Source organism: Neolamprologus brichardi, chromosome 22, assembly GCF_056152115.1.
Source record: "Neolamprologus brichardi isolate AB-2024 chromosome 22, ASM5615211v1, whole genome shotgun sequence".
In the NCBI taxonomy this organism is placed as follows: Eukaryota; Metazoa; Chordata; class Actinopteri; order Cichliformes; family Cichlidae; genus Neolamprologus; species Neolamprologus brichardi.
This window is the reverse complement of record NC_142124.1, coordinates 7,387,957-7,415,818: the sequence shown is the minus strand read 5'-3', so window position 1 is coordinate 7,415,818 and position 27,862 is coordinate 7,387,957. Positions and strand designations below refer to the sequence as shown.

The window sequence follows — 27,862 nt, the reverse complement described above, 5'->3', positions numbered from 1 at the left end:
CTTCTGACTCACCGAGCGAACAGAGATGTTTTAGCATTAAACAAGGCAGCTGGCAGCCAGACACTTAAAGCGGAGTAGCAATGAAAGGAAGCAGTCATAAGAGGATGAAAAGATAGATGGGTGGAGGTAAGGAGGAGAGAGATGAGGTCTCCCAAAGAGACCACTGGGAGGGGAGGTTGATGAGATGTAAGCAGGACAAGAGAGAAGTTTTAGGACTTGAAAGAGGAGGAGAGGCTGGGAGGGAAACTCCCTTCTGGTCTTGAACAACTGTTCAGGCTTCAAACACTCAGAGCGCTGCACAGCTCACGCTGAGCGAAGGACTGCAGGAGAAACCTCTCACCCCTCTCAAGGATTTACAGTCAGGAAACAATTTTTATAAAGTGGATTAGGAGAGACATCTGGCACCCCAGAGACGTGTGGGAGGCGAGCGGCCTTGAGTGAATGAATAAGTGCTCACGGAAGACTGGATAAAAGTTTCCAGAAGTTATTTCTCGTCAGCAGATGGTCCTCGTGAGGTTAATCTTTGGCTCACTGCAGGTGCGAGCTTCATTTCCTTGTGCGGTGGAGAAAAAGTCGGAGCTAACCTGATGATACGGCTCTCCGGTTTCACTCCAATTTCTGCAGCACCTGCTCATCACTGAAATTGCTTTCCATCCTGCAAGTTTACAACTTCAAAGCCTCGAGCAATCTTCCATAGGGGCATTGTTTGTCTATATCCAAAACACATCTGAAAAGCTTGTAATTATGCTCTCACTCTCATTATCTCTGCTTCTCCTGCTCCACGGCTGAGAGGTGAGGGAGAAGTGGATGAGAGGAGATTAGAGAAGGTAGAAGAGGGAGGCAGGGAGAGATAAACAGGCAGTTTAAGGCTGTAAACACATCCTGTCCAGAGGCAGCTGTTTTCTAAACACATCGGGCATAAATCAAGCTTGTATTTGTCTGTGGTGACTCTGAAGCAGTCGGGGCACAAACAGGAGCGAGCCGAAGGCACTCTGTGGTGGTCAGGCTGGTCACGCTGGTGGAGGTGAGAGAGGACGCGAGGAGGGAAGTGGATTATTTGTGAGGGAATCTTTGAGAAGAATCGGGGGCAGACTACAGTCATGGCCTCGGCCGTCTCTTATAGCCTCTCCATGACGCACACGGGGAGCGCCAGATCCACGTCCGCCATCCACCCCTGGACCCTGCTCCTCCTCTCCCTGCTGCTCCTGCTCTCCCTCTCGCTGTGGAGCCAGCAGGCCGAGGCCGTGGTCCCCTCCAGCTTCCGGAAGCTTAGTGGACGAGAGAAGAAGGAGATGCAGAAGGAGATCCTGACCATCCTGGGTCTCCCGGGGAGACCCAGACCCCACCCTCCGCTGCGACCGCCGTCCTCTGCGCCGCTCTTCATGCTGGACCTGTACCACGCCATGTCGGTTGATGAGGATGAAGGCAATGAGATTATTGCAAGTACACCTTTCAAGGGGTCATCTAAAGGGGCACCTCAGGTCAACCGCGGGGTCCTGCCGACCCTCAGCACGCACACACCGCCGCTGGGGACGGTAGTCAGCGAGGCTGACACGGTGATGAGCTTCGTCAACCTGGGTGAGTCATAAAACTGTTAAAGGTACTTATTTTCCTAAAACTAAGGCAATCAACACAATGACTTTATGTCCAAAACATCAGCGACTGGGTGAAGAGTTAACAGGTGTAGCTAAACTACAGCCATGCTTTTCTTTTGTGTAATACCAATGTGTACCACAAGATGGTGCAGTGAATCAGCGTCACCTTTATGTAACCTGTAAGTCAATGAGAAGTTGCACAATGGCAGCCTGGTGTGATGTAAAACCTGAGGAAAAATTGTGTAAAATGCTGCCCCCTGGTGGTAAAAATTTTAGTTAAATTCTGCAGCGAGGACTTACAAAATGTACCTTTAATTGTTGGAATATAGGACCGTCGCTGATATATAAAATATGCACCTAACGTCCAGGTCTGGAAGTGATTTTGACTGGCATTCTTTCATATGCCCAGCAGGGGGCGACTCCTATGTTTACTGTAGAAGTCTATAGATAAACAGCCCTACTTTTCACCTGATTTCTGACTTCAAGAAACATTTTCCTGATGATTTAATGTTCTCAGTTTCTAATTTGAAGTCCTACTTAATACAACGCGATGTTCACTTTGTAAATTATGGTCCTCATTAGAGTAGAACTGGCTTCATGAAATGGTCAGGTAAATGTTTGTGAAAGCAAGACTTCCGAGACATTTAAAACCAGGAAATGTCATTCTCAGCAGGTACTGATGTTTCTTGACCCCGGTGAAAGCCACGAGTGTTTCTGGAGCTTCAGCCTCTTTAGATATTTACAGGAAAAATGTAACTGATAGATGTGCCAGAGTTTTCTGAAGTTGTCTTTCTGTTTTGTTTGTCTTCATATTTTTCCCATGTCAAAGAAACAAAGAAATTTCAAGAAAAATAACTGAATCATTTTAAAGTCTTCAGCGCAGTAACTGTGATCGAATTGCCAACAAAACCAATGGCAGTGTTTTGCTGATATGTTGGTGCATCTCTAGGTTTTAGTTTCGTTTTATTATAGCCATTAAACAAACAAGATCTAAAGTGTTAATTGGTAATAATTAGGGTCACAATTGGCGTCAAGTAGATTTTATTACCTTGAAACGGAACCAGCCCAGATGTTTCCCCCTCCAGTTTTCATTGTCTAACATCTGTAGGTAAAGCTGTGGCATCGGTCTTCTCATCTGGCATCACTAAACGGTCTAAGCATTCCCTAAAGCTTTGGACTGCTCCTTATAGCTTAAAGAGAGGAACGCTGTTTATCATCAGGTTTGAATGACAGGACAGTTTTTGCCTTTTTGTGGTTTGGCTACAAAACGCAAACTCAGAGGAATAAAATTACACAGTGTGTGAGCTTGATGACACTGACAGCGCCATAATTTTTAGTCTCATGTAGTTTCCTCTAACTCTCCCCCCAGCAGAGCGGCTTAAACCCGCTGTCAGTACAACTGATATTTATTGGTAGGTTTACATTTCGGTTCATGGTTCCTAAAATCCACCAGCCTCAGTCCACTGCTGCTCCTGTGATATTAGATGAAGGACTTTGATGTTTAACCTCCTAGGACCCTGCGTCCACATATGTGGACATCACATTTTGGGTTATTTAGACCAAAATACTAAATTTTGCTCTACAAGGGCCTGATATCCACTTACGAGGACATTATACTGCTACTGTTCTATCGAAATTTTAAACGAATATCCTCTTTTGTGGCTCTCATTTTTCTTAGAAACAAAAAGTAGGTGAAAAAAATCTGGTAATTGTTTGTTTTTACATTCATCAGGTCCCAATCAGCCCAAATATCAAAGAATAATTAAAAAATGCATGCCGTGGAAGAGAGGTTAAAGTAAGAGGTGAAAATTTGTCCAAATCAGGGGCATCAAACTAATTTTTCCTCCCAGGGCACAAATAACCCAATTTAACATTAAGTAGGGTGAAACAACTAAACCTGGTGCATCCAATGTGTTTGGTAATTTAAACACACACAAACTATGCAGGTGAAACGTTTGGCATTGATGATGTGAAGGAATGGTCACAAACTTCAGCTGCTCTTCTGTCTGCTGATCCTCTTTGGGCTTCATTCATAGATCCTCACATCTCTGTTTCAGCTCGTGTCTTAGCAGATTTATGTGGACTTTTGTAAACTGCAGCCAATTGAAATTTAGGGATTGTCTCAACATGTGGTCCAGACCTCCGAAACACCGTAATAACCTAAAACATCTCCAGTCTGTTTCCCTTTCCTGAACCATCTGTTCAGAATGAAACAGCCTGAAATGTCTGTTTCTCCACAGTCAGTCGAAATCACACAGAAACATTATTATCGAAGACAAACACCTCACCACAGTTCCTTTGCAGATCTGTCAGCTATAAAGACCTGCCATTTGAGTATTTATCTGTAAGACGGCTGTGACATGACAGAAACGGACTATGAGCCACTAAGAAGTATATTTTAAGTAAACCTCTCTTCATATAAAACTTTTCAACCACCCAGTGGGCTGAATTAAACCCTTTTTGGCTGCTTCTTATCCACACTCTGCAGCAGATCCACGTATTTAATGTCCTTTGTTTAGATCATTTTACTCAGCTTTCATTAATAATGGCTGCATGGATTAACTGGACATAATCTTCAATACATTCAAACAGGAAGTTAGTAATTATCATTAAAAATATAGTGTTAACTGTAGTCGCATATAAAATTAAGTTTATTGTTATTTTTAGTTTAGTTCAGACATTTTGCTGGGTTGAGCCTTAATTCAGTTCAATTCAGTTTTATTTATACAGCACCAAATCACAACAACAGTCATCTCAAGGCGCTTTATATTGTAAGGTAGACCCTACAATAATACATAGAGAAACCCAACAATCATATGACCCCCTATGAGCAGCACTTTGGTGACAGTGGGAAGAAAAAACTCCCTTTTAACAGGAAGAAACTTGGGGTGACAGAAGGAAGACAGGAAAAAAGACATGCTGTGGAAGAGAGCATGTCTTAAACCTGCATTGTTTCCTAATGGACAGCAGGGGGCGACTCCCCTTGTTGCTGAAGACTGGGTTGTAAAACAACCGTGCTTCCGGCTTTATTTATGACCCCAGTAAACACTTTCCTGATACGTTTATAGTCAAGATCGTTAAATTAAAGTCTCATCTAATATTACATGATGTCAATTTGGTAAATTATGTCCCCTTTACAATAAAAAAGGTCAATAAAGCAGGTTTGCCTCGCAGCTGTTTACAGTGTGATTGAAAAGTCAGATGTACCTCTCTCTCATGATGACTGTTTTTAAAAACAGAGATCTTCAAGTAAAGGCTCACACTGATTATGCCCATCTTTTAATTATGGTGAGAAATGTTGGTTAGCATGAACTCGATGGAGGTCAATTAATAGGGGGGACAAAAACAGAACATCACCAAGGAAGTTCAGCCCTTGACTGACCTTTGTAAACCCTCCACATGAGTTCATGTAGTTTACATCACCAACAAAGGTTCTAAGCAACTATATTATTTAAGAAACAAGCAAACAACAACATTTTTATAGATTTTATGGGGGAATAAATGATACTATGTGGTTAAAAAAATACTAATACTGTTTGGTTAAATGTTCCAACACTACCAGCATGAGGAAGATTGTGTTTATATTGTACTATATGTTACCTGACATGGCCCTGACAGTGACCACCCAGCATGTACACACTAAACTGACCCTAAACATGTTTAAACAGTTCAGAAAAAGGAAAGTGAAGCTGAACAGAAATGAAAAACTAATTTGGAATTTTTAGTGTTTTCTAACATTTTGCAGCCCAAACAAAAAAACTAATCCATTAAGAAAATTCATAACATTTAATACCGAAAAAAATATACTGCTGAAAGTTGCCTCTTGGCCTCCGTGTGTGGATGTTTATGCATCCACCAACACGACAGCGCAGCCCTGCCGATGCCTATCTGTCCGAGCCTGAACATTAAACATCCTGTTTCGATGGTTTCCTTCCTCCTGCTCGATGGTGATCTGCCCCCAGTTCACCGTGGGAAACGTCACCCGCTCTCTGCTCGGGGTCTCTAATGAACTGCTTCAAATGAGAGGTTTGCTTTTTCAGAAACAGAAAATAAATCTGCTCTGCTACGGAAAAGAAAAAGCACCCTGAAATTTATCAGTCAGCGCTGCAGAAGCACAGCGTGTCATCTCCCAAAGCGGCACGATTTCGTAAACAGAGGTGACTCATATCTTTAATAATCACCTACAGCTCAGGACAGAGTTTCCTTTGGAGAAAACCTTTGAAACTTCACTGAACTTACTTAAAAGGGCGGCTAAAACACATCAGGCGAACAGAGAACATTCGAGATATCGTGCAGGAAATAAAGACCTCAGGCTGAGTGTGTGAACTTTCACACAACAAAAAGACGAAGCATCCAACCGCACACCAAATATATTTAGCAGCTCCTCGAATAACTAATCGAATCAGTGCGTGTGGTTCGTGTAAGCTGAATGAAACAGGCGAGCGTGTGTGTGTCTGTGCATATGTAATGGGAAGACACAGCTGGTTAGAATTAAAGGCCCACTGACACACAAAAAAAAGCCAACGGTCTGAATTGAGATGAAAATACTGCTGTGGAGGGAGCGACACTAAAAATACCAGGCAGGGCTGCAATTAGTGGTGTGTGTGCGGAGCAGCTGCTGCGGTTCAGAGCACTAAGTGTCTCTAATTACTGCTGCAGTGTGTGTGTGTGTGTGTGTGTGTGTGTGTGTGTGTGTGCTGATATGCGCACGCCCAACCCATGAGGGGTGTCCTCTGCTGAGTATCTCTATTTAACATGCTCTGTGTGTGTGTGTAGGCCAAACCCCAGTGACGAGGACTTTTATGTCCATGAAGGGTTCCACAAGGACGGACACACACACACACACACTCGCTGTGCTGATGTATGAGGGCGTGTGTTCACTTGCTCACCTCTGCGTTTACAGATTCAGGCCTCAGTTGCATTTTTCCACCTCGTGTCATGTTTCGGGTTTCCTCCTGTGAGTCACGATCAAACCCTGAAGGACTTTTCATGCTCGCATGTTCTCAGCAGCTCCTGATGTGCCCTTCAGCAGGGCACCTCAGCTGAACCCTCAGCTTAAGTGTGGTCATTTATGCCTACCATTATAGTTTATACATTTATCTCGTAATGGCTCCGTTTGTGTTTGTAAAGCCAAACAATCAAATGTTACCAGTAGATCTTCTGATCAGGGTTTACTGTCCATCCCCAAATCTAAACTAAAAGTGAGTCTTTGCAATTTAATCTGTGAGTTTTAAAAACAGCTTAAAGCCTTTTAAACTGGCATTTTCCCCCAATATATGTAAAAATTTAATTTATTGGAATCTGATCAAATGAATTGTACTTGATTGGTAAATTTTCAGTTTATACAAGTTTGAATAAATAAACCTTTGATTTTATATATCAGTTGCAATTTACTCAATCGTTGCTTTGTGATTATTGATCATTTTATGAGTGAAGTAAACTGATAAATTCATGGTAAGAAACATTTTTATGATTAAAAAATATCACAAAAATCATAACAACGGCCATAAATGTCGGCACTAGGCGAATTGAGCGTGAATCCCGGGAGCATGTACTTGGATAAATACTTTGATTTTGTGCTGAGAAAGTGCAGAACAGGTGTGCATGTGAGGACTTGCATGAAGAAATAAAGCTAACGCATTTCATAGAGAAAAACTGCTATGTTTTAAAAGGACTTCACACAGCATCGCATCAAGCGAACCAAAGCAACCAGGAAAAAACTGTAAGTTCGAATCTTCCTGGTTTGTAGCTGTTAAACTCGTTGATCGCCGTCAGTTACAAAATTACCGACAGGTGAAGTAACATAAATAATCTAATTTCAGAGCAACGCTGTGCTGCAAAGCCCAGGATCATGGCACACTGCTGCAGATCGAATGAATATTAAAAAGCCAAAACAATACAAACAAAATGAAACTAAATATTAAAAAATAAAGTAAATAAAAGTCATGTCAGGGAAGATGGAGGGAGAAGTTGAACTTTAAGGGGGAGGGAAAGCTCTTAAAGGGTGTGTTTCCGAGCAAAGTTTTAACCAGTATTTATTCGATCTGACTGGTTCTAGACATCCAGTTAACTTAGATCACTCTCAGGATGGCTGCAGACTCTCGGGGCCTGCTTCTAGAAATACTTTGTCCAATTAAAGAACTCAACAAGGGCCTTTAACTTATTTTCTGATCGAGTATCTACAGGATACATCAGACCGAGTTTTAATTACTGTCCTAGCTCACAAACGAAAGTGCTCAAAAGATATGATGACCTCAGATTAATGTTGAGGCTGACCGGTGTTTACTGTATCCTGTAATTATTTGTCTTTTTTCTGTCTTTTCCAGTATTTATATGATTTTGAAGCGCTTGTTTCTCGCTAGAAGAATAAATAACAAAACCGAACAGCTTATTTATTTAATACTATGAGGCTTTAACAGGAAAAAATAGTTGAAACCTTTAAGAAGAATTTGTTTACGACGTGCAGCCGTGTAGTGCAGCCACAAAAGGTGGGAGCAGTCACCTGATTTGTAATTGACAGCCTCCTTTATCACGGAATCACCATTAGCAACTGAGCCGATGAGTCATCGGGTCACAGCGAGACGGAGCTGCAGGCAGCGCTGCCGCCCCCTGGTGGGCAATAAAAGAATGCCATTTTAAAACTGCGACCTTACGAACAGAAACACGTCGGTCTTTTATACAATTGGGGGAAATGTTTGCTTGAGTTCTGCTTCTTGAGAGCAGTTAGTTGGTGGGATTTTTTTCTGTGAAGGGTATAATAGTTATTTGTTTTATTTTTTTGCACTTTACAGTAGATTAAATTGTCTTTTATATTGAGCAGCTACAGCAGTAAATTATCATTTATAAAAATAATGAGGAATAAATTGTAATGATCACCATTCTGTCTGATCGTTTACTTGTGTTACAAAGATGTGAATAGTTCTTTCATCACTGTTTCCCTCTGTCCTTTTCTCTGACTCATTTCCTGATGAGCTCACTGCTGCTCCTCTTCTTCACTTTGGTTGCTCCTTTATTCTCCACAGTTACACACATTTTCTCCTCTTTCATCTGCTGTTAACTAAAACTCCTCAGACAAACCGGTCAACCGTGGATGAAACCGTTTTTCCCATTCTTTGCACAACAGGAACAGTTTGTAATCTGATGTTGGCACCGACAGCGAGTGGTGTTGGTCAACAAACCTTCACCTGGCAGCTTTTTTTGCCCTTGTTTGAGTTCCTTCTACTTTATGCATCATGGAAAGTTGATTTACTTCTTAGTTTATCATGCAACCATAAACATACGTTTAAGGCTTGATTAATGTTTTTTAGGTCGTTTTTTTGTTTTTGTTTATCGCATTATTTAGTTTATCCTTTTTTTCTTTGATTGTTTGCTTTATTCTGGTGTTCTGCAAGAAACTGCCCTCATTTACAGACTTGTATGAATGTGCAGGACCAGCATGCACTGACCAGGAATGATGCTTGAGCATCTGTGCCTCCATCTTCCAGAATGTATGCTTGAAATACTTCAGCATTACTGTCAAATCATCTAAATGTTTACAATCTAACTCTATTTAAAGTTCTTGATCAAATCTGCTCCTTCTGAAAAGCCATGCTGATGAATCTCCCCTATTCTTTCTTTCCGTGTGCAGTGGAGCAGGAGCGTGACCTCCTGCAGCCTCGTCCCTACTGGAAGGAGTTTCGTTTTGACCTCACCCCTCTCCCCAAGGGTGAGACGGTGACTGCGGCAGAGTTTCGTATCTATAAGACGCTGACGGTGGGTCAGAGGGCAAACCGAACGCTGCACATCTCCGTCTACGAGATCAAACGAGAGAATAGACAGAGGTTTCCTCTCACTTTTATGTCTTTCTTCCTTTACGGTAGTTCTCCTTCTCAGTCTTGGTCTCAGTTACTTGATTTTAGTCCCACACAGCCAGCTTTAGGCCTTCTGACTCTTTAGCCTGTCTTTAGCTATTGTTTTCAATTTATGGGTATAAGCCTATAAACACATCCCCCTCTGCCTCAGCCCTATTTTGTTTTAACACTAACTGGTTCAAACACAAAACATGACCGATAAACACTTTATATGAAATCAGCAGGTCAAATCAGATCAAAGCAACACTGAAAACAGATTCAAAGATCGCAAGCCTGGCTGCAGTCTGTGAAAATAAAACCATCTGAAGTCTTGTTTATAACAGCCGTAAAGGACGTCATCTGTCAAACTGATAAATACAGGCTGACTCGAGTGTTTACGATTGTCTAGACTGATCAAGTTTACTTGCGTGTGCTGGAGAAAAAACAGATCTGGAAGAAGCATTCAGATCCTAACCTCACAGCTGCTCATTCAGTTCAGTTTGATTTTATTTCTATAGCACTATGTCACAACCACAGTGGCCTTGAGGTGCTTTATAGTGGAAGATAAACTAGCTGGAAGAAACCTCTGGAAGAACCAGGCTCAGGGTGGAGCATCTGCTGCGACCAGCTGGAGGGTGAGGCCAAAGAGGAGAGAAAGAAGGAGGCTCAGTCACCCGATCACACAAACATTCATACAAGCACTTTTTTCTATCCCTAAGTGCTTTGTATCCAAAGCACAGAGCTACTAGGGGGCAGCCAGGGATTGAAGCACCAACCTTCCAATAAGTAGACGACCTGCTCTGCATGTGAGATGTAGATTTTTACATAAAGTGTAAAACAACTAAAAGATCAAAAGACCTTTGACCATATAGTTAATTTTGGTGATTGCATGCTCAATCAAAATAAGTGAAACCACCAAGCTGTTCTTCTAAATTCTAAATTTCTATTCGTCCTCTTCCTGCAGAGAGCCAGAGCTGGTGCTGCTGGACATGCAGTCGGTACCTGCAGGACAGGAGGGCTGGCTGGCTTTTGACGTCACCTCAGCCTCCAACCACTGGCTCGTCCACCCCCGCAGCAACATGGGCATACGTCTCTACGTAGAGACAGAAGAAGGTGGGTGCGCCTCTGGGCCCAACACCGATGCTCGTTTCTATCAGTGCCATTAGATCCATTATATCGCCTTATATGGTTGTGACCTCCAACTATCTCCTGCTTTCCTGCCCTGTGGTTTTAATCAGTGGAAAATACTTAAACAGGTCATGTTATTTTCATTTCCAGCTCCATATCTTCACCTTTGGACTCATCGAGTGTAGCTTTGCATGAGTCAGTTCAAAATAATCCTTATTTATCTTATACTGGGCTTGGTGAGTAGGGAGTATTTTGACCATATCACAATTTTTATGTATATTTTCCAACTCCAAGCTGTAAAAACTTAAACACTTATTGGACTTAAGCAGATCAGGTGATGTGTATTTATGTAATGAGGGAGGGTGTGGCCTCAGGAGGTCAACACCCTGTATCAAGGTCTCCATAATTATTAGCCAGCTTCTTTACCTTTATATGTTTTATATAAAGTGACACTTTTCTTTCAGACCGCTCCTTGGCTGGGGGGTGGATTGGGTTGGTGGGTCGGAGGGGCCCTCGCTCCAAGCAGCCTTTCATGGTCACCTTCTTCAGGGAGAACCAGGTCCCGTGTCGGCCGCCGCGAGCCGTTAAACCTCATCCCCGCAGAAAGAAACCCAAATACGACCTCCCAGTCCCCAACTTCAAAGGTCAGGCTCCGGCCAATCACACTCTGGGATTACAGGCCTTACTGATGACGTGTTAAAACCTTTAACTCGTTGTTTTATCATGCGAATAATTTTCACCTTTTTTTCTGTTGTTCCTTCAGAACGTAATTCTGAAAACAGAGGTCAGCCCTGTAAAAAGCACGAACTCTACGTCAGCTTCAGCGATCTGGGCTGGAAGGTCGGTCCTGCTACTCGTGATGTTAATCATCTTTTTACTAGTGACCTATAAAAGTTAAATCATCTTTGATATAACGTCTTATGTGTCGCTCTCATACATGACATTTCTTTATAGATTAGATAAAACTTGTAGCTTTTGGCTCCTGTATCATGAACTATAATTGTGTCTTTGTGCTCAGGACTGGGTTTTGGCTCCTACTGGATACTCGGCGTACTACTGTGATGGAGAGTGCTTTTATCCTCTGGGCGCCTGCATGAACGCCACCAACCACGCCCTCATCCAGCAAGTGGTCAGTACACACGAGTCGATCACATCCTGACCTCAGTCATGTCAGAATAAAGATACAGATAAATAAACACCATGAAGCTTGTTACCTTTCCCTGTGGGCCCCTCGTGTAGTAATTTCAGTCAATTTGTTGCTCCTGTTGGCTTGATGTGTGTACGCACTACTCGACCAACAAAAACAACATTGTGCATTTTTAACACGTTTCCAAAAAATGAGGTCAGCTGACCACCTGAGTCTAATGAGCAACCATGTTTATTCCATCAGTGGATTTTTGCTTCCCTGACGGACTCATTGGCTGTATCCCAATTCAGGGTCTGCAGCCTTAAAGGCCGCATTTTAAGGCCGATTACGTCACAGCGACGCGACGAAGGTTGTCCCAATTCAAAGGCTGCTCGAAATGCGGCCCTCAAATGCGTCCTTAATTTCCCTGAATTTTAAGGACATGGCGGTGTAGACTTCGTGGCCCAACATATCCCAGAATGCATAGCGTGGCGTGGGTGTGGATAATTTTGCCGAAAAAAACAGCGGATGAGGGGCGCCTGAAGAGTAAACTTTAAGTAAGTACTGAATATTATGTCACTTATTTATGTGCAAATGTTTAATAACGAAGAACATTAAAACATTCCTGTTGGCCACATGTCGGCAAAGTTATGTGACATTAGTGACGTTTGTACTAACTTGGTTTTAAAGCCTTTACTTTAAAATATACGCGGTTCAATAGCTGACCTTAATCTTACAGAGAATGATCAAAGCTCATGTAGAAACAAACAAACAAATGAACAAAAGATTTTCTCCTTCATTTCTGTCAAACAAAGCTGTATGAAACGTTTCCAGCTGTTAGTATCATGGTTGCTAGGCAACCTGGGCAGCGCAACGGAGGCTAGACCGTCCCATTTGACAAACCTCGCACTTCCGGCCTTAGCGGTCTTTAAGTACGCGGCCCTTGAGGATCGTTGAGGCTGCGTACTTTAAGGCTGCAGACCCTGAATTGGGATACAGCCATTGAGGAACATTTCAAACACATACTGGCCATCACAGAGCCAGACGTTAACCCCACTGAGGCGATCGATGGTTCAGTCCCAGCTCCTGCATCTGAATGTGCCACTGGGTAAACTCCTGAACACTACTGATGCATCCATCTGGGTTTGCGCAGGTGTGGATTTGTGAACTTGTGGCCTCTACTTTTGTGCCTATGATATATTATCACTGCACCTCTGCAGTCTCTTACTGCATTCACTGCATTCTTTCAGAGCTGAACTACTTTACAGATTTCACAGATCTGAAGTGTTTTTATTTTAATGAACATTGCAGAAACTTTACGGAAAGATCTGCACTTGTAGCCGATGGTTTGTGAATTTACACACTGTAAGAAATGTGGTGAAGGAGGCATGTGGCTGTTTTTCTTTAGTTGTGGGTAATTGTTGCTTAAAGACCGCTAATTGTTGCGCTGCAGGAAAGAAAATCCTAATCACAAATGTTCTGGTCATTAATTACATCCAAATTGTTTTTTATACGATCACTCAGTGTTTGGACAAACTGTGGGTGTATGAAATGGATCTTTTCAGTTAGGAGCATTTCCTTTTATTTTATTAATTTAATTGAAATAACAAAAGAAACATGAACTGATTCAGTAAGAAGACCAGATGTTACAATCCCTGATAATTCATTGCTTCAAATGGAGAAAGTCTTGAGGGATGGCTACCCTGAAGAAAGGCAGCTAGGAAGCTTTGCCAGCGGGACACCTCATCAGTTGTGTCAACTTCACACGGTCTTTTGGCCTTTTATCACAAATTATTCTACCATTTATTTCTTTTTACTTCCTTGGTTAGGTTTAGAAATCTGATCTAGAGTATAATATTTAAAGTATTAAGATTTTTAAGACACATCGTCAGTAGTGGACCTTGGATTCGTCGGGCGTACACATCCTCATCCAAGGGAGACTGTCAGGGTTGATCAGGCTCCAGAGTGTCACTGGTTTATGTTAAATTGTTTCTCTTCTACTTTCTTCTGTTTAGTTTTCTCCAATTTATTTTGAAGTAAAAAAGAATTTGGACGTCTGCGGTGCCAACGCAAATAGACGTGCTTTAACAACAAAGAAACAGCAGCACATCGATCATTTTATCATGATTTTGTTTTCATATCATGGATAAACTCATGAATCTGTTAACTGCACAGCCCTGAGTGTTCGTGTATCATGTGTTACATGCTATACTTCATGTTCTGTTTTAATATTGAGAGTCTGTATGGCTGCCACACTGACCAGCTTCTCTTGCAGAACAGATCTGGGTCTCAGTTGGACATCGTGGTAAAATAAAAGTCCTTAAAACTTGCCAACAGACTCTAACTCCTGTAAACACCTGATTACAACATACCTAAATATTATAATAGACTTTATTTTTGTCCCTTCTCTGTTACATATCTAAAATATACTTTAGTATAACAGCATTAACTGTATTTCACTCTGGCAGGTTCACATCCTGAAGCCTGACGAGGTCCCCAAAGCGTGCTGCGCCCCCACGAAGCTCAGCCCCATCTCCGTCCTGTTCTACGACGACAACAACAACGTCATCCTCAAAAAGCATCGCAACATGGTGGTCAAGACCTGCGGCTGTCTATGAGCGGCCGAGGCTCCGCTTAGAAGAAAATGTATAAAGGGTGATTTATTTTTCCAGACGCTGCAGAAACATGAACAGTTTGGATGATGAAGGACCAACAAATCTCATCCAGCAGGTCTGAGTGGTCCCGTTTTTCAGAGTTAAAGTTCAGATTTCTCCTTTGTCAGTGTTTCAGCATTTTCCGAGACTCTTTGGCTTCACAAAAACGTTCTAAACGTGCTGAAAACAATCGATTCACGGCGCACGATTACGTTGCAGAAATGTACGCTCACATTGAACATCGTTTAGCTTCTTCAGGGAAGAGTTACGGGCAAATGTTTGGGCATTTCTCTTATTTTGATACATTTTCAAATTGAAAAAAGCTAATCTATCAGCATCAAACCACAGACTTTAGTTTACTACAGAAAGGTTTAAATTCTCATGAAGGCAGATGATTTTAGATGGTAGGAAATCCATCAGTGATGCCTGATTATTATTATTTTTTGTTGTTAACTGACAGCACTACTGTTGTTATAAGAAAAATCTATATGAAGAGATTATTAAACTGTATTCAGTTAATATAAAATAAACAGTACATTTAATATCAGTTTGAGATTGAGGCGTGTAAATAATCGAATTTTATTTTTCCAAGTTTTAAGCAAATCCTAGTTATTCCACTAAAGTGAAATGCAAACATGTTGTAACCTGAGTCCAATCTGAAGCCAGCTGTTGTGAAACCAGAGTCTCAACAGGTGTGAAAGTAAACGTGATGATGGGCTTTTTACCAGTGTCTCTATCGTCTTGCCTAAAACCTGGAAATCAGCCTGACGCCTGAAGGATGTCTCAAGTACCTAAATGCATCTGGAGGACAGAAGAGACGAGCTTTCCACGGAGGAAGTGCCTTCACATTTATGTATAAGCAGTTCTGCACACAGCTGCATTATTCCACCCAGTGTGGAAACAGTAGGGTGTACTGGAGTATTTGCAGTAGCCACTCCCAAAGCAGAGAACATCAGTGCTCCAAACTTTGGGATCATAAGTCTCCAAAAGTTGATTCTGTTCATCTGGATGTAGTGTTTTCTGGGAGAAACATTTCAGTTAATATAAAATAAACAGTACATTTAATATCAGTTTGAGATTGAGGCGTGTAAATAATCAAATTTTATTTTTGCAAGGTTTAAGCAAGACCTCACAGCCCATTGTTCCTTCAGTGGGCTGGTTTCAGTCATTATGCAAATGTACTGTTTATAAGATTGGGGAAACCTGCAGTCAGCTGAGACTGAAGAAGTCACTTGGATGAGTGACGAAACGTTTCTACCAGAAAACGCTACGTCCAGATGAACAGAATCAACTTTTGGAGACTTATTTTCCTGGATGATTGAGAATGCATCAAGACTTTGGGATCATAAATTATTTTATGGTGAAAATGTGAGGACTGGTAACTCTGTGGAGGAACAGTGAGTGCTGCTTTTAGCAAGTCTAAATCACAACAGTGACTTACGCTGAACATGTAGCTGGTCTGGAGCACATTATGTTTGCTCTAAAATCAAATTGGAGCTCCGCGGTTTCTCCGATTCTTTAAGAATAACACAGATTTTTTGCTGAAGGCATGTTGTATATAAGTAAACTGTTGAGCTGTATCTCACCAACAACCATGAGAATTTACCTGTATTCAGTTAGTGCTGCAAATGCTTAAACGTATTAAGCTTAAAAAGCTGTTAAATCTTGCTAGAATTACAGCTAATAGATAAAGAAAAGTCAAATCTGTTATCGTCACCAATATTCAATCAAAAAAGTAAATAAAATCACAAATTAAAGTGATTTCTTCATCAGGATGTGCTAAAAATGAACCGAGTGTTTAAAATAATGATTACAAACAAACAGCAGCAAAGAGAGCGGTTAAATTAATATCATCATTGCTGCCTCACCAGTGCGGGCTGTAGCCATAGACAGATGTAGGCAGCACTTAATCGATCACATGACTGTCCAATTAACATTTATTCAGACTAATAATTCAAACCAGAACACGTCTATTACCAGAACTCTTCTGTTGTCTATAAATATCTGCATACTCATGTGCTAATATTAAGAATTAAATAGACTATTTATTTCAGCAGGAGCAGACCAAGACTGCTCCACACCTGCATTGAGTCTGTGGATCCAGATTAGTTTGATATTTTCTAAATTGTCTTGAAATCATCGCCTGTAAAACAAAATTTCATGCAAATCCATCCCCAACTTTTAACTTAACCTCTTTTTATGTTAGCCTGAAGTAGTAAGTCTGAGTTAAAGACTGTTAATAGTCACAGTCTGAGTAACGTTCAAGTCAGGCCAGCTAATACACACACAAACGATTCTCATGCAGAATAAAAGGCATCTGAGCAGACCGATCACATTAAATACATTTTTCAATTTATTGAAAAGGGTAAAAAAAAAAAAAAAGTTACAGTGAAAACAAATTATTTTTGCTTGCTAGTGATTTAAAGACCCAAAAAGAAAATCCTTAACTCTTTATCTTTTGCAGTTTCTGAACTAAATGATTTCTCTCTCAGTCCTTTGGGGCTACGTACAGCTTCTTCAAACTACAGCTGAAAGCATCACCGAGCACAGAGCTGCGTGTTTGGTTTACAGAACAACTCCTGCTTTAACTGAGGCGGGACAAAGATGGGGGGTGTTATTGCCAAGAAGGATGACACTGAGAAGTCCAAGTGGAAGAGATTTGAAAAAGAGTGCGTTATAGACTTGCTGTGTGGTTCACGTGAGGTACTGTTGTAAGGTGTTACCGAGTGTGGACACCTGTGGAGCAGCAGCAGCATAGAGGAGGCAAAGCTGTGGAGTCCGACCATACAGACAGGAAGTTAAAGGAAACGTTTAGTCGTCTTAAGGAGCCAATTTTGGGATTTTTTGGGGAGAGAAAGAAAAATCAGAGCTGAAGAGTTGACCCGACAGCAGAGCCACGTCCATGTGAGAGTGAAGTGAATGTGCCGTCGCCTCATTGGACGACACCGTTTCAATAGAACCGGCTGTCAGGTAGACGCACATTCAGAAATGTTATTTTACATCCTATTGAAGCTTTTCCAGATCCCCGTCATTAGTCACAATTTTGATTCAGTGTAAGCAGACAGATAATCTTGCTGGTTCTGCTTCCCCCCCTCCCCATCCTCCCCAACCTGGAATAACAAGGTAGTTGTACACAATAAATATAAAATTGGGCTGCTGGTGTACGTCTGCCCCATCATTACTGTTTTCTCTTACACAAACATGTACGTACACAGCACATACACACATCCGCCCCGTGCCGCCTTCCCAACCCGATGTCCGTGAGAGGTCCCAGCGTTCGTCGCCAACGTCCTTCAGGTGCCGCGAGTCGATGTTTAATCCGTAGTCATTGTGTATCTGTAAGCAACAGTTTGTGGGGTCATGTTTACAGTTTAAACATAGTTTCCTCATGTTTGCTGTGTAGTTTCACTCCAATATTAATTTAAACAGAATCAAGAAAGTTCTCAATCTGCTTTCGGTCCCGTCAACTCACAGCCGGTCTCCAAAGCAGAAATGAGGACTACCGACGCCAGCTGCAGTCCGAGGAGGACTTGTAGTGCATCCAACATCATACAACACAAATCTGACCAGTAAGCAACCTGGCAGAGCAAATTCTGGTCTAAATTTGAAACCTGGAGAGTGGAAACACTGTATTTTTTAAACACTACAGGTACTACTCACCCAGATTCAGGTTCAGGTCCAGTCAGCAGTCCTTTATGCCTGAACATCCGCGAGCTCGGGAGGCATGGGGGACTTGGGATGTTTGCTCTCAAAGTGCTGCTTGAAGGTTTTGGGGTCGGGCATCTGTGTCTGAAAGGAGGACAGTAAAAGCATGAGAAACAAAACACCAAAAAGGTCTCATTCCAACCATTAACAGGGCTTCACTTCCCCTGGCACAGCAGGTTAAGTAAGGCAACAGCAGCCTTACTTAACCTAAGTATGTTAGCTTATCGTACTTAGATTCTGATCCAGGAAAATCTTTATCAGATAAACTATTTTCTTACATGTTTCAGACCACTTTGTGTTTGCTGACTGGGGGCAAAACCCTTAAAGAACACTTAACCGAAAATGCACCAACTAGCACTGTGAGTTTAACAATGTTTGAAACTATCAGCTATCATCTGACTGAGCCTCTGGGGGAAATTCAAAGTTTTGGGGTTTCCAGTGCTGATGGCAGAAAGATATTCAAGCCTGGTTTCCTGTCTTGTGTTTCAGTGTTTACAGTTCAAACTAGGATGCAGATTTTAAAAAGCTAAACTGACAAATTTCTACAGTTAATTTCAGCCACTGTGTTTCTCTTGCTTTCCACATAGACCATTTACCTGCAGGTAAAGCCTTCCCATGATTGGTTAACATTATTCAGACTACAAACAGAAACCAAAAAGCTTCCAGTACAAAAAAAATCTTGTCTAAAATTCATGTAAAATCAATCCTGCTAACAAGTTATTCCACATTAACGTCTGAGACTGTCGCAGCTTGTAGCTACAACCTGAACGTGAGCCTAACAGTGGAAGATGTCAAATGACATCCTTTAAACAAAAAGCGGTGTAACATCTGGACTGATCCACCTGCTCTTTAATAATCCACACAGTGGATTTGTGCACATGAACCTGAGGAGGTAAGAAAGTTCAAACGTACCTAATCTGTGGCCATCAGCTGAATAATTACTAAAGTGGATGCAAACTACTTTCAATCACTTCAGACTCCGTAAGCTACATTTTAAAAACCCAGCTAAATGACCTCTGACCTTTTCCATCTCTGGCCCTGGTTGTACTTAACCGAGATATTTACGTGACCATTACGAGAAACTCCCTGCAATTAACTTGAACCTATGACAATTACTGAAATTATTGCATACAGACAAAAAGAATCACTGCTCTAAAGAGTTTCCCTCGTCTCTCACATGCACAAACCCAGCCACATGACGTATGCAGCTGCTGACTGGTTGTTTTAACATCTTAAAATATGAAGCATCAACATTTTAAAAACAAAGGTGAAAGCAGAAGCTGTGGCTGTTTCTTACCCGGCAGACGGGGCAGGTGTGGACCAGAGCGGCCTTGGCTGCAGTCTTCTGGTCAGCGCCCTGAGATTTCTTCTTCTCTGCTGCCTTCTTGGCGTTCTTCTGCTGGGACTGAATCTTCTGCTGCCCACGAGCCATGGCCCTCAGCTTCAACCTGCAGGAACGACCAGCAGCAAGTTATAACGGCACAAGAACCTACCTTATAGCCGTGCATTTCTTTTGCATTAAACTAAGTATCTTCAGGGATCTGATAATAAGAAGAGTTTTTTTCTTCAGACAATAAAGGCTTAAAATCAAACTGATTTGGATTATTGACACACTGAATTACTCTCTGGTGAAGGGAGCTTGACTGAAATGTTCGTGGCATAGCTGTAATACATTTGTAAAAATTTACTTTGTCAACTTTTTCATAAAGTTCTGTATAAGTGCCAGATTTTACCTTTCAGTATTAAACATTTGTATTATATGATTACGGACTTCTTTAATTGTCAAAGTGATCCAGCAGCCACAATCTCTTCTTGAGTGGACCTTTATTATTGTGGGGTCACCACGGTGTGTTTGATCTAGCAGAGTCGGATGGTCTTCACGCCTTTGGAGCGGGAGTTGCATGTTTGATTCCCACCTAGAGTGTCTGTATCCAGTCCTAAGGCTAGACCCCCCTATGCTCCCACAGCTAGAGATTGACAAGGTACAACACACGTGCTACAAGGGAGAGATATCATCACCCCAAGTACGATAGAAGAAGGATCACTGCGAGAAGAACTGACCGAAGCTTGAAACCGGACTATGTGACCTCAGGTACCCTCAGGAGATCAACTAGATGATGTGACTGCAGTACTACGGGGTCAGTAGTAAGAAGAGTTACTGATATAATCCTCGACTAATCAAAGAAAATGTAGGCAGGTTAGTCGTTATAACATATATTTATAATTATATATCTACTAAAAAGTAAGCTCTCAAGTGACTTGCTGTGGCAGTGTCTGGATGCGACTGCAGATACAACTTTTCACACATTTTAAACGATTTGAATTATACAGTTATTCCAAACGCATCAATACAGATTTTATGGTCCCGGGGACCAACAACCAAACTTGATTTACTTAACACTTCAAACATAACTGCCTGGGGGGCGTTACTAACATGGCTGCCGAGTGGAGAGGTTAGCTTGTAGAAGGACTTTGATATCAATACAATTGGAAATCCGGACGGCGCCAACCAATAAATGATCTTAAGGGGAACAACACGCATTAATCAAGCACCACTTATGACCCTGTGTATATTCTCATAAAAAAAGTAAAGGCGTCAAATCATCACAACTTTCAGTCCTTTAAAGATCGTTAACAGCAGCTACCCTCGACGACCGAGGAGAGCCTCTAACAGGTTACTAATAACTAACCGATGCCACTGACTTTTTATTGTTTTCCTGCCAAAATTTTAAATAAACAGCTGAAAACCGTCATCACCGCCAGCGGGCCTCTCCTCAGCCGGGGCCGCCTTGCTAACCCTGTTAGCTGAGCTAGCTAGGGAAGCTGATATTACACGTGATCGCGAGTTACAGAGCTGTGCGGTGTTTTTATACTGAAGACGAAGCAGTGTTAAGTACAAATCCGGATTAAAAAACGCCAGAATAAATAACAGGTCCCTAACAGGGAGATTTTTCTGCGGTTTTACCTTCGAGATGCGGCTCTGCCTTCGCTCCTTTGTCGTTATCTCTTTTTTTAATGTGCTAAAGGAAGCTGCGGAGGCTTTTATCTAAGCTTTGAAATGCGACAACGAGACCAGCAGCGCCCCCTGTAGGACCGGGGCGGAGCTTCACGTTCATAACTATCTAGCCCCGAACGAGTGACGTTGTGATACACCTGAGTTATTATAGTTGTTATTTTTTTATTTCCTTTTATGCTTGGTTTCAATCTGTAAAACAAAAGCCCACCCAATTAATGGAAGTCATTTGGTCTTTCCTTAATGTCCTGCCTCCAATACAACTTACTCTAATTTTCACATAATTTCCTTAGGGATTATAAAGGTATTCTGATTAGAAGCCTTTGTTTCTCCTCCTCTCTCTTTGTTGTACATGGCGCCTCTCAGTACTCCTGTCAACTTTATTCATCTCCCTGACTATCCTACTTTTTCTTTGCTGTTTTCCTTTGAAAACTTTCCTGCACTTCCTCATTACATCACCAAGTCTCCTTATTTTCTTTCCTCTGTCCAGAGGATGTATCAAACACCTCAGCACCACCAGAGAGTGGTTTAGAAGAGTTCTCAACATTCTTCCTTCTTGTACTTCCACCATTTAATCCTTGACTCTGTCTTCACCCACTTCTTCTTTTGGATTTCTAAAGTTGTCCGACAGACTATCATCTGATGCTGCCTAGCTACATTTTACAATCTCTATCACTTCATCCAACTTACTCCAGAATTTTTCTTTCTCTTAATTGATATCCAATCTATGGGGCATATACACTGACGTGATTCAACATCAGCCCTTCCATTTTTAGTTTCAAACTCCTGTCTGACTCTCTCTGTACCTCCAGAACATTACTAACATGCTCTTCCTCCTCTTAACTCTACCCCATTTTGCTTCCTATCTACAGCATGACACAACACCTTAAATCTACTTCTAACGCTCCCAGCCTTGTTTCCCTTCCACTTGGTCTTTTTTCACACATCTACCTTCCTTCTCCATGTCATATCATCCTGCTCTCTCTCTTAACCATACTTGAAATGTGCAATTCACTTGTATTTTTATTTTTATTTTTATTCCTATTTATTCTATTTATCCCCTTTGTATATTTTATCTATATATGTCTTTGTATTTATATATGTGTGTATATATATATATATATATATAATATTCTTAACTCTGTAACTTCTGTCGGTGCTGTGCTTTTTTGGAAAACAAATTTCCCAGAGGAACCCACCCGAGGGATTAATAAAGTTTTATCTAATCTAATCTAACCAGTCATAGTCTCTACATTTAAGTGTCAACAATATCACCGTTTCCACTGGCACACTATTAGCCAATAGCACAGGAGGCAGTTGTTGTTAATCAGGGCTCCATCTGGTCTGGTAGAGAAATACTGTGATTTTGGAGGTTTGATTTGGGAAAGATTGTATACTGGATGCCCTTCCTGATGCAGCCTTCACCATGTTTAGATCATATCACGCCCTTCTGTTTATCCTGATGTAAAGACCCTGCTGTATGCTGATGACACTGATCTATACCGGGGGTACCATGAGAGAAGACCTCATCAAACAGTCGACATTTTATGAAAATAAAAAGCAGACCCGATTCATATATGAGACTGTATCAACCCTGCTTTGTACCGTGACATTCATATACGTATTATGCTGATGTACCCCGGGGCAATGCATGAAGAGAAATAAATAAAACAGAACTGAGCTATGATTTAAGAGAAACCACTTTTATTTTGCAAAAAAGGAAAGGAATTTTAGATTTTGGTTTCATGTGATTGATTGCAGGTAAGTGCTTAACACAGCCCTGGTCTACGTGCACAAATGAAAGGAAGACTCTCTTCACAATCGTGACGTTTCGATGTGGGGTAATCTGATAAGAAAAGAAGAAGAGTGACCATTCTGCTTTATATTTCAAAATACATTCATGCATTTCTGCAGTCACTTGATTTAGTCACGTTACCATTTGAACCTATTGAGAGGCAACGTCCCCATTTATTCCAGTCAGGGTTCATGTTGAAATCAGTTACTGAACCATCACTCCATAGCCAATCTCCAAACTGTAAAAAACAAAAAAGACAAGCAGCGGCAACCAATGTAAGAAGAATTCAGCTGTAAAAATAAAATCATAACAACAGTCAAGGCACGTATTTACAACAAGCAGGGAGACATTCATTCTTTAGCATAAATGTTCTGCTATAATAATAATTAATTGGATTTTACATTACCCTGACAGCATCAGAGGCGCCAATCCAGGCCGGACCATGGTATCCCATTTCATTCATGAGCTTTATTACGAAAACATACTCATCCCATTCATGGATGGAGGCGAGGTTGACATCAAACCACAAACAACAATATTTCTGTAAAAGCAGACACATCACAGGCAAACACAGTGCGTCAGACTTCAATGGTAACTGCACGCTTAAGTTACTTTTTTAACTACGGAAAATAATGGATTTCTGAGTAATTTCTAAAGGTCTTCAGTAGAATTATGATGTAACACGCTTACCTCGGCATCTATCCAAGCCCGGGGGATATTAAAGAAGCCGAAGCATTGCCCCCTGTGCTCATGAAACTCAGGGGGACAGTTCCCTCCATATTGGTTTGGAAGCTCAGCGAATCCCTCTTTCCCTACAGCCGTCCTTCCTGCTTTTTGCAGTGGCTGCCCTCTCTTCATCTCTGGTTAAAAAATAGTTAATGAACTACATCCTGAATTGACGAGAGATGAAGAAGTTCGAACTTGGGGAAAGTGCTGGTATTCCATAGACAATAGACTTAATTCAGAGAGTTTCTCTACATTTTATAATTTATATAAGTTATAATTTCTTTTTTATATATAATGAAAAAAAATGACACAATTGCCATGCAGGCGAGTCTTTATCCTTCACGCTCACGTCCTCTACCAGAGGCCTAGGAGCTTGAGGGTCCTGCGCAGTATTTTTGCTGTTCCTAGTGCCGCACTGTTTGCGGTTCCTGTTACAGAGATCTTGGATGACATTCCTGTGATCTGCTGGAGTCGCTCGCTCAGTTTGGGGGTCACTGACCGAGGGCTTGGATTACCACGGTGACCACTGTTGCCTTCACCCTTCACATCTTCTCCAGCTACTTTCTCAGCTCTTGGTATTTCTCAAGGTTCTCGTGCTCCTTCTTCTTGATATTGCTAGCACTTTGTATAGCTACATCTAACACCACAGCCATCTTCCTCTGGTTGTTCACCACTACTAAGCCCAGTTGGTTAGCCATCATCAGAGTTTGCCTGTATCTGGAAGACCCATGTAATCTTGCTAGCTTCTTGCACCCTGCTGCTATGTGCTGGATTGCTCAGGGGCTTCTTTACACAGCTGGAGCTTGTGCTCAGAGCTTGTTCCTGTGCTACCAAACCTTCCAGTCCAGCTTGCTGTAGGTTAAGCCCCCCAAAGCCTACCTCGGTACACAGTGTTGGGAAGGTTACTTTTAAAATGTATTCCATTACAGAATACATGCCCCAAAATGTATTCTGTAAGGTATTCCGTTACGTTACTCAATGAGAGTAACGTATTCTGAATACTTTGGATTACTTAATATATTATCATGCTGTTTACAACTACATGAATGTACTATTGCTGTGATTTATTACTGTTACTGAAGGTCCGCGGCTCCGAACCGTAGTAAAGGGACCTCTGGCTAATACGGTGGGTTCTGTGTCGGGCTCGTAGCTGAAAACTAGCTTTACTTTGTTGTCTGGGTCAACTTTGCTAGTGAGAGACAGAGAGAGGCGTTGAAAGGCTGCTCCAACGGAACTTATTGTTTTTGGAGGAAAACACAAACACGTGTACAGTCGAGTCTTAATAGCTTACTTACAACTGGGCTCGTCAGGCACTCTTCTTGGCTGCAGTGGTTATTATTATATTTACATGCTTCCAGCTCCCGTTTCTGCTCGATAACAACTCGTGCTTTTCCTTTTTCTCCCTCCCTCGCTCACAGACACATAACGGGTATGGCAGTCCATTCTCCCTGCAGCACGGACTACACTGCCCATGATGCTACATTCTTTAGAGCTATACCTGTAGCATTCTGCCTATTAGCTTAGCACAACAACAGGCGCTCTCTCACCCGGGAAACACGCAGAGAGAGCGTCACCCTGTAACCATGGCAACCGTAACGCTGCCACCTGGAACAACAGAACGTAGCTGTCAAACAAAACCCAAACAGTCCTGACCCGCCACAATATGAAACAGGGAAGTACCGCCGTGTAATCCATTTATTTCAACAAAGTAACTGTATTCTAAATACCACCTTTTTAAACGGTAACTGTAACAGAATACAGTTACTCATATTTTGTATTTTAAATACGTAACGGCGGTACATGTATTCCGTTACTCCCCAACACTGTCGGTACATGAGTGGGAGATATATAACTGAAGTTGCCTGGACTAGCAAGACTCACGTCAGGTGTTAAGGCTATGGCATAAGTGCACAGGGGATGAGAATAGGGAAAAGTTGGAATCCTACTACATAACAATACACAGGAACATCTATGCTGAGTATGGCCTAAATGTCCCAAAGAGATACACCCCCTAAGGTGGTTGAGAATGATCCTGTGGGACAAACTAGTTATTAGTGATGGGATTTCCGGCTCTTTTTAGAGATCCGGCTCTTTCGGTTCGGCTCACTAAAAAGAGCCGGCTCTTTCGGCTCCGAACCGGCTCTTCAGGTTGTTTTGTTGCTTTAATTATTTAATCATTAACAATAATATAAAATTATGCAGAAAAGGAATTACTAATGTAAAAAAAGTGGTTTTATTTATATATGTTTATATAGACAAATCACGTACAAACTAAAGCACGTACAAACTCCAAAACACATTTCTAGTGTTAACTGAACTTCCAAAACAGAGCTACCCAGATCACTTAAATTACACAATTGAAAGCATGTGCGTATTGTTTGTGTATTTATAGACAAGCACTCATATTTATTCAAATAATTTAAAAAAAAAATCATTTACCTGTTACTACCACACACCAAATCCGGTTGTTGATACTTCCTGGCTTGTGTAGCCACTAGGTAACAAAAGCTCAACACTGCGCCCTAGCATCCTGGAGCACTTCTGTTGTCTTTTGTACGTGATTCTGAGTTTGTACGTGCGTCTGAGTTTTTACGCGTTTTGGAGTTTGTACATGCTTAGGAGTTTGTACGTGTGTTGGAGTTTGTACGTGCTTTGTCTCTAAGGGCCACCGTAAATATACTTTTATTTATTCACTCCACATAAAATGTAATAAATAAATAATAAAATACAAAAAACAACTATTTACATTTTAAACTTTTAACTATTTAAATTTTCAGCTTTTTCCTTTTAAACAAATTTAACGTGAAACAACACAAAACACTGCAAACCACAACACAATTAAATATAAATTAAAATATTAAAACAAAAAGAAGATGCACATTCTGTCATATGGGCCTGCATGATTTCTGAATCCTTTATCATCTGCAACTGAAAATAGTGGATGATTACTATACCTTTCTAATGTGACGTTGTTGTCCCTTGCTCTCTTTCTCTCTGGCTCTGTTCCTGTGCTACTGCAAGTGTAATTAACGCCCCTCCCCCCTCTGCCCAGCGCAAAGTACAGGCCGCGCGTGCGGAGTTTAGCCGAAAAAAGGGCGAGAGAGAGGGTGAGAGAAAGAAAAAAAAAACCTCACGGCTCCCAATAAGGAGCCGGCTCGCGTCGTTCACTTCAAAGATCCGGCTCTAAGAGCCATTTCGTTCGCGAACGACCCATAACTAGTAGTTATGGCAAATTAAATGGACATTGTAGTGGTGGACAAGCAGAGCAAGAAGGCCGTAGTGATAGATGTAGTGATAGCAACATTAGGAAGAAGGAACATGAGAAGCTTGAGAAATACTTGAGAGAGCTGGTGCAGAAAATCTGCTCCTCGTAGTAATCAGAGCATTTGGTGCAGTGACCCCCAAACTTAGAATGATATCTGAGATTTCTGTCTAGAAGAGGAAAGTCATAGGAGCAGCATGGATACTGTACAGTACCCTGAAGTTCCCAGGCCTCCGGTAGAGGACCCGCGATTGAAGGACAGACAAGTTAAGAAATATTCTCCCTTACCATCAGTCATGTTTTGCTGAGCAGGGATCAGCTCCTGTGGTGACTCTAGTACAGAACATATCAAGAATGGATCAAATGTAGGTTTTAATGTACATTGTCAGCTTTGCATGTGCAGCAGGACAGTAGAAGTAGCACTGACCTCAGGGAACACAGTTACTTACACATTTGTACCATTTTCTTCCAGTTAATTGTTATTGCACGAACAAAGCCACAAAACATAGAAAATACTTATCTGGAGAAAAAGTTACCTCTATGTAGCCTCTGTGCTGGCAGTAACTAATGTTACTTAATTTTGCTACTTAATGTTAAAGATGCATCACAAGGACTTTTACCTTGCTTCATGCCAGGCGCTGGATTTGCTGTGAAAAAGTATTTAGACTGAAGTTAAGAATTTTCAGAAACTACTTTGTTGTTGACAAAGACGTGCATCATATATGTCGCTATGATTTTTTTTCTGTTCATTGGTTTTCTTTGTTGTGATGAGTCTCACCTGTTGTGATACACAAAGCAACGCCGGCACAAAGAAGGAAAAATACCCTCATAGCTTGTTTTGGGTGATGGACTGCTGCAAAGAAAAGTAATAAATACAAACAAACCCAAAGGAAAGAACAACAGAAAGTTCAGGCACCTGCTTCAGTGAAGTTTAATCTCTCGGCTGAATTCTGGAGTCCTGTGAAATAACAAACTCTTATATACAAGAGAAACAAGGAAACAATTTTTTACTAATGGTTACTGATTGAA

General features: G+C 41.5%; 3 protein-coding genes across 3 annotated transcripts; 1 reads left to right on the top strand and 2 right to left on the bottom strand.

Annotated features, from left to right (window-relative positions):
• Nucleotides 1-1,100: 1,100 nt before the first annotated feature.
• bmp8a (bone morphogenetic protein 8a) lies at nucleotides 1,101-14,719 on the top strand. Its single transcript, XM_087834552.1, has 7 exons — nucleotides 1,101-1,578; nucleotides 9,223-9,415; nucleotides 10,389-10,537; nucleotides 11,017-11,196; nucleotides 11,316-11,392; nucleotides 11,571-11,681; nucleotides 14,147-14,719. Exons 1-7 carry the CDS (start codon nucleotides 1,101-1,103, stop codon nucleotides 14,294-14,296), a joined length of 1,338 nt encoding a protein of 445 aa, XP_087690678.1. The 3' UTR covers nucleotides 14,297-14,719.
• Nucleotides 14,720-16,688: 1,969 nt separating this feature from the next.
• On the bottom strand, nucleotides 16,689-21,116 carry zgc:91910 (Zinc finger protein 706-like). The gene is made up of 4 exons (XM_006794437.3): nucleotides 21,003-21,116; nucleotides 19,335-19,485; nucleotides 17,993-18,121; nucleotides 16,689-17,668 (listed from the first exon to the last, which is right to left on the bottom strand). Exons 2-3 carry the CDS (start codon nucleotides 19,467-19,469, stop codon nucleotides 18,026-18,028), a joined length of 231 nt encoding a protein of 76 aa, XP_006794500.1. The 5' UTR covers nucleotides 19,470-19,485; nucleotides 21,003-21,116; the 3' UTR covers nucleotides 16,689-17,668; nucleotides 17,993-18,025.
• A 1,703-nt stretch (nucleotides 21,117-22,819) lies between these two features.
• Nucleotides 22,820-27,862, bottom strand: LOC102776882 (snaclec macrovipecetin subunit beta-like). Its single transcript, XM_087835475.1, has 7 exons — nucleotides 27,612-27,862; nucleotides 27,454-27,480; nucleotides 27,122-27,166; nucleotides 23,536-23,705; nucleotides 23,252-23,386; nucleotides 22,996-23,083; nucleotides 22,820-22,896 (listed from the first exon to the last, which is right to left on the bottom strand). The coding sequence occupies exons 1-7, from the start codon at nucleotides 27,661-27,663 to the stop codon at nucleotides 22,820-22,822; spliced, it is 594 nt and encodes a 197-aa protein (XP_087691601.1). The 5' UTR covers nucleotides 27,664-27,862.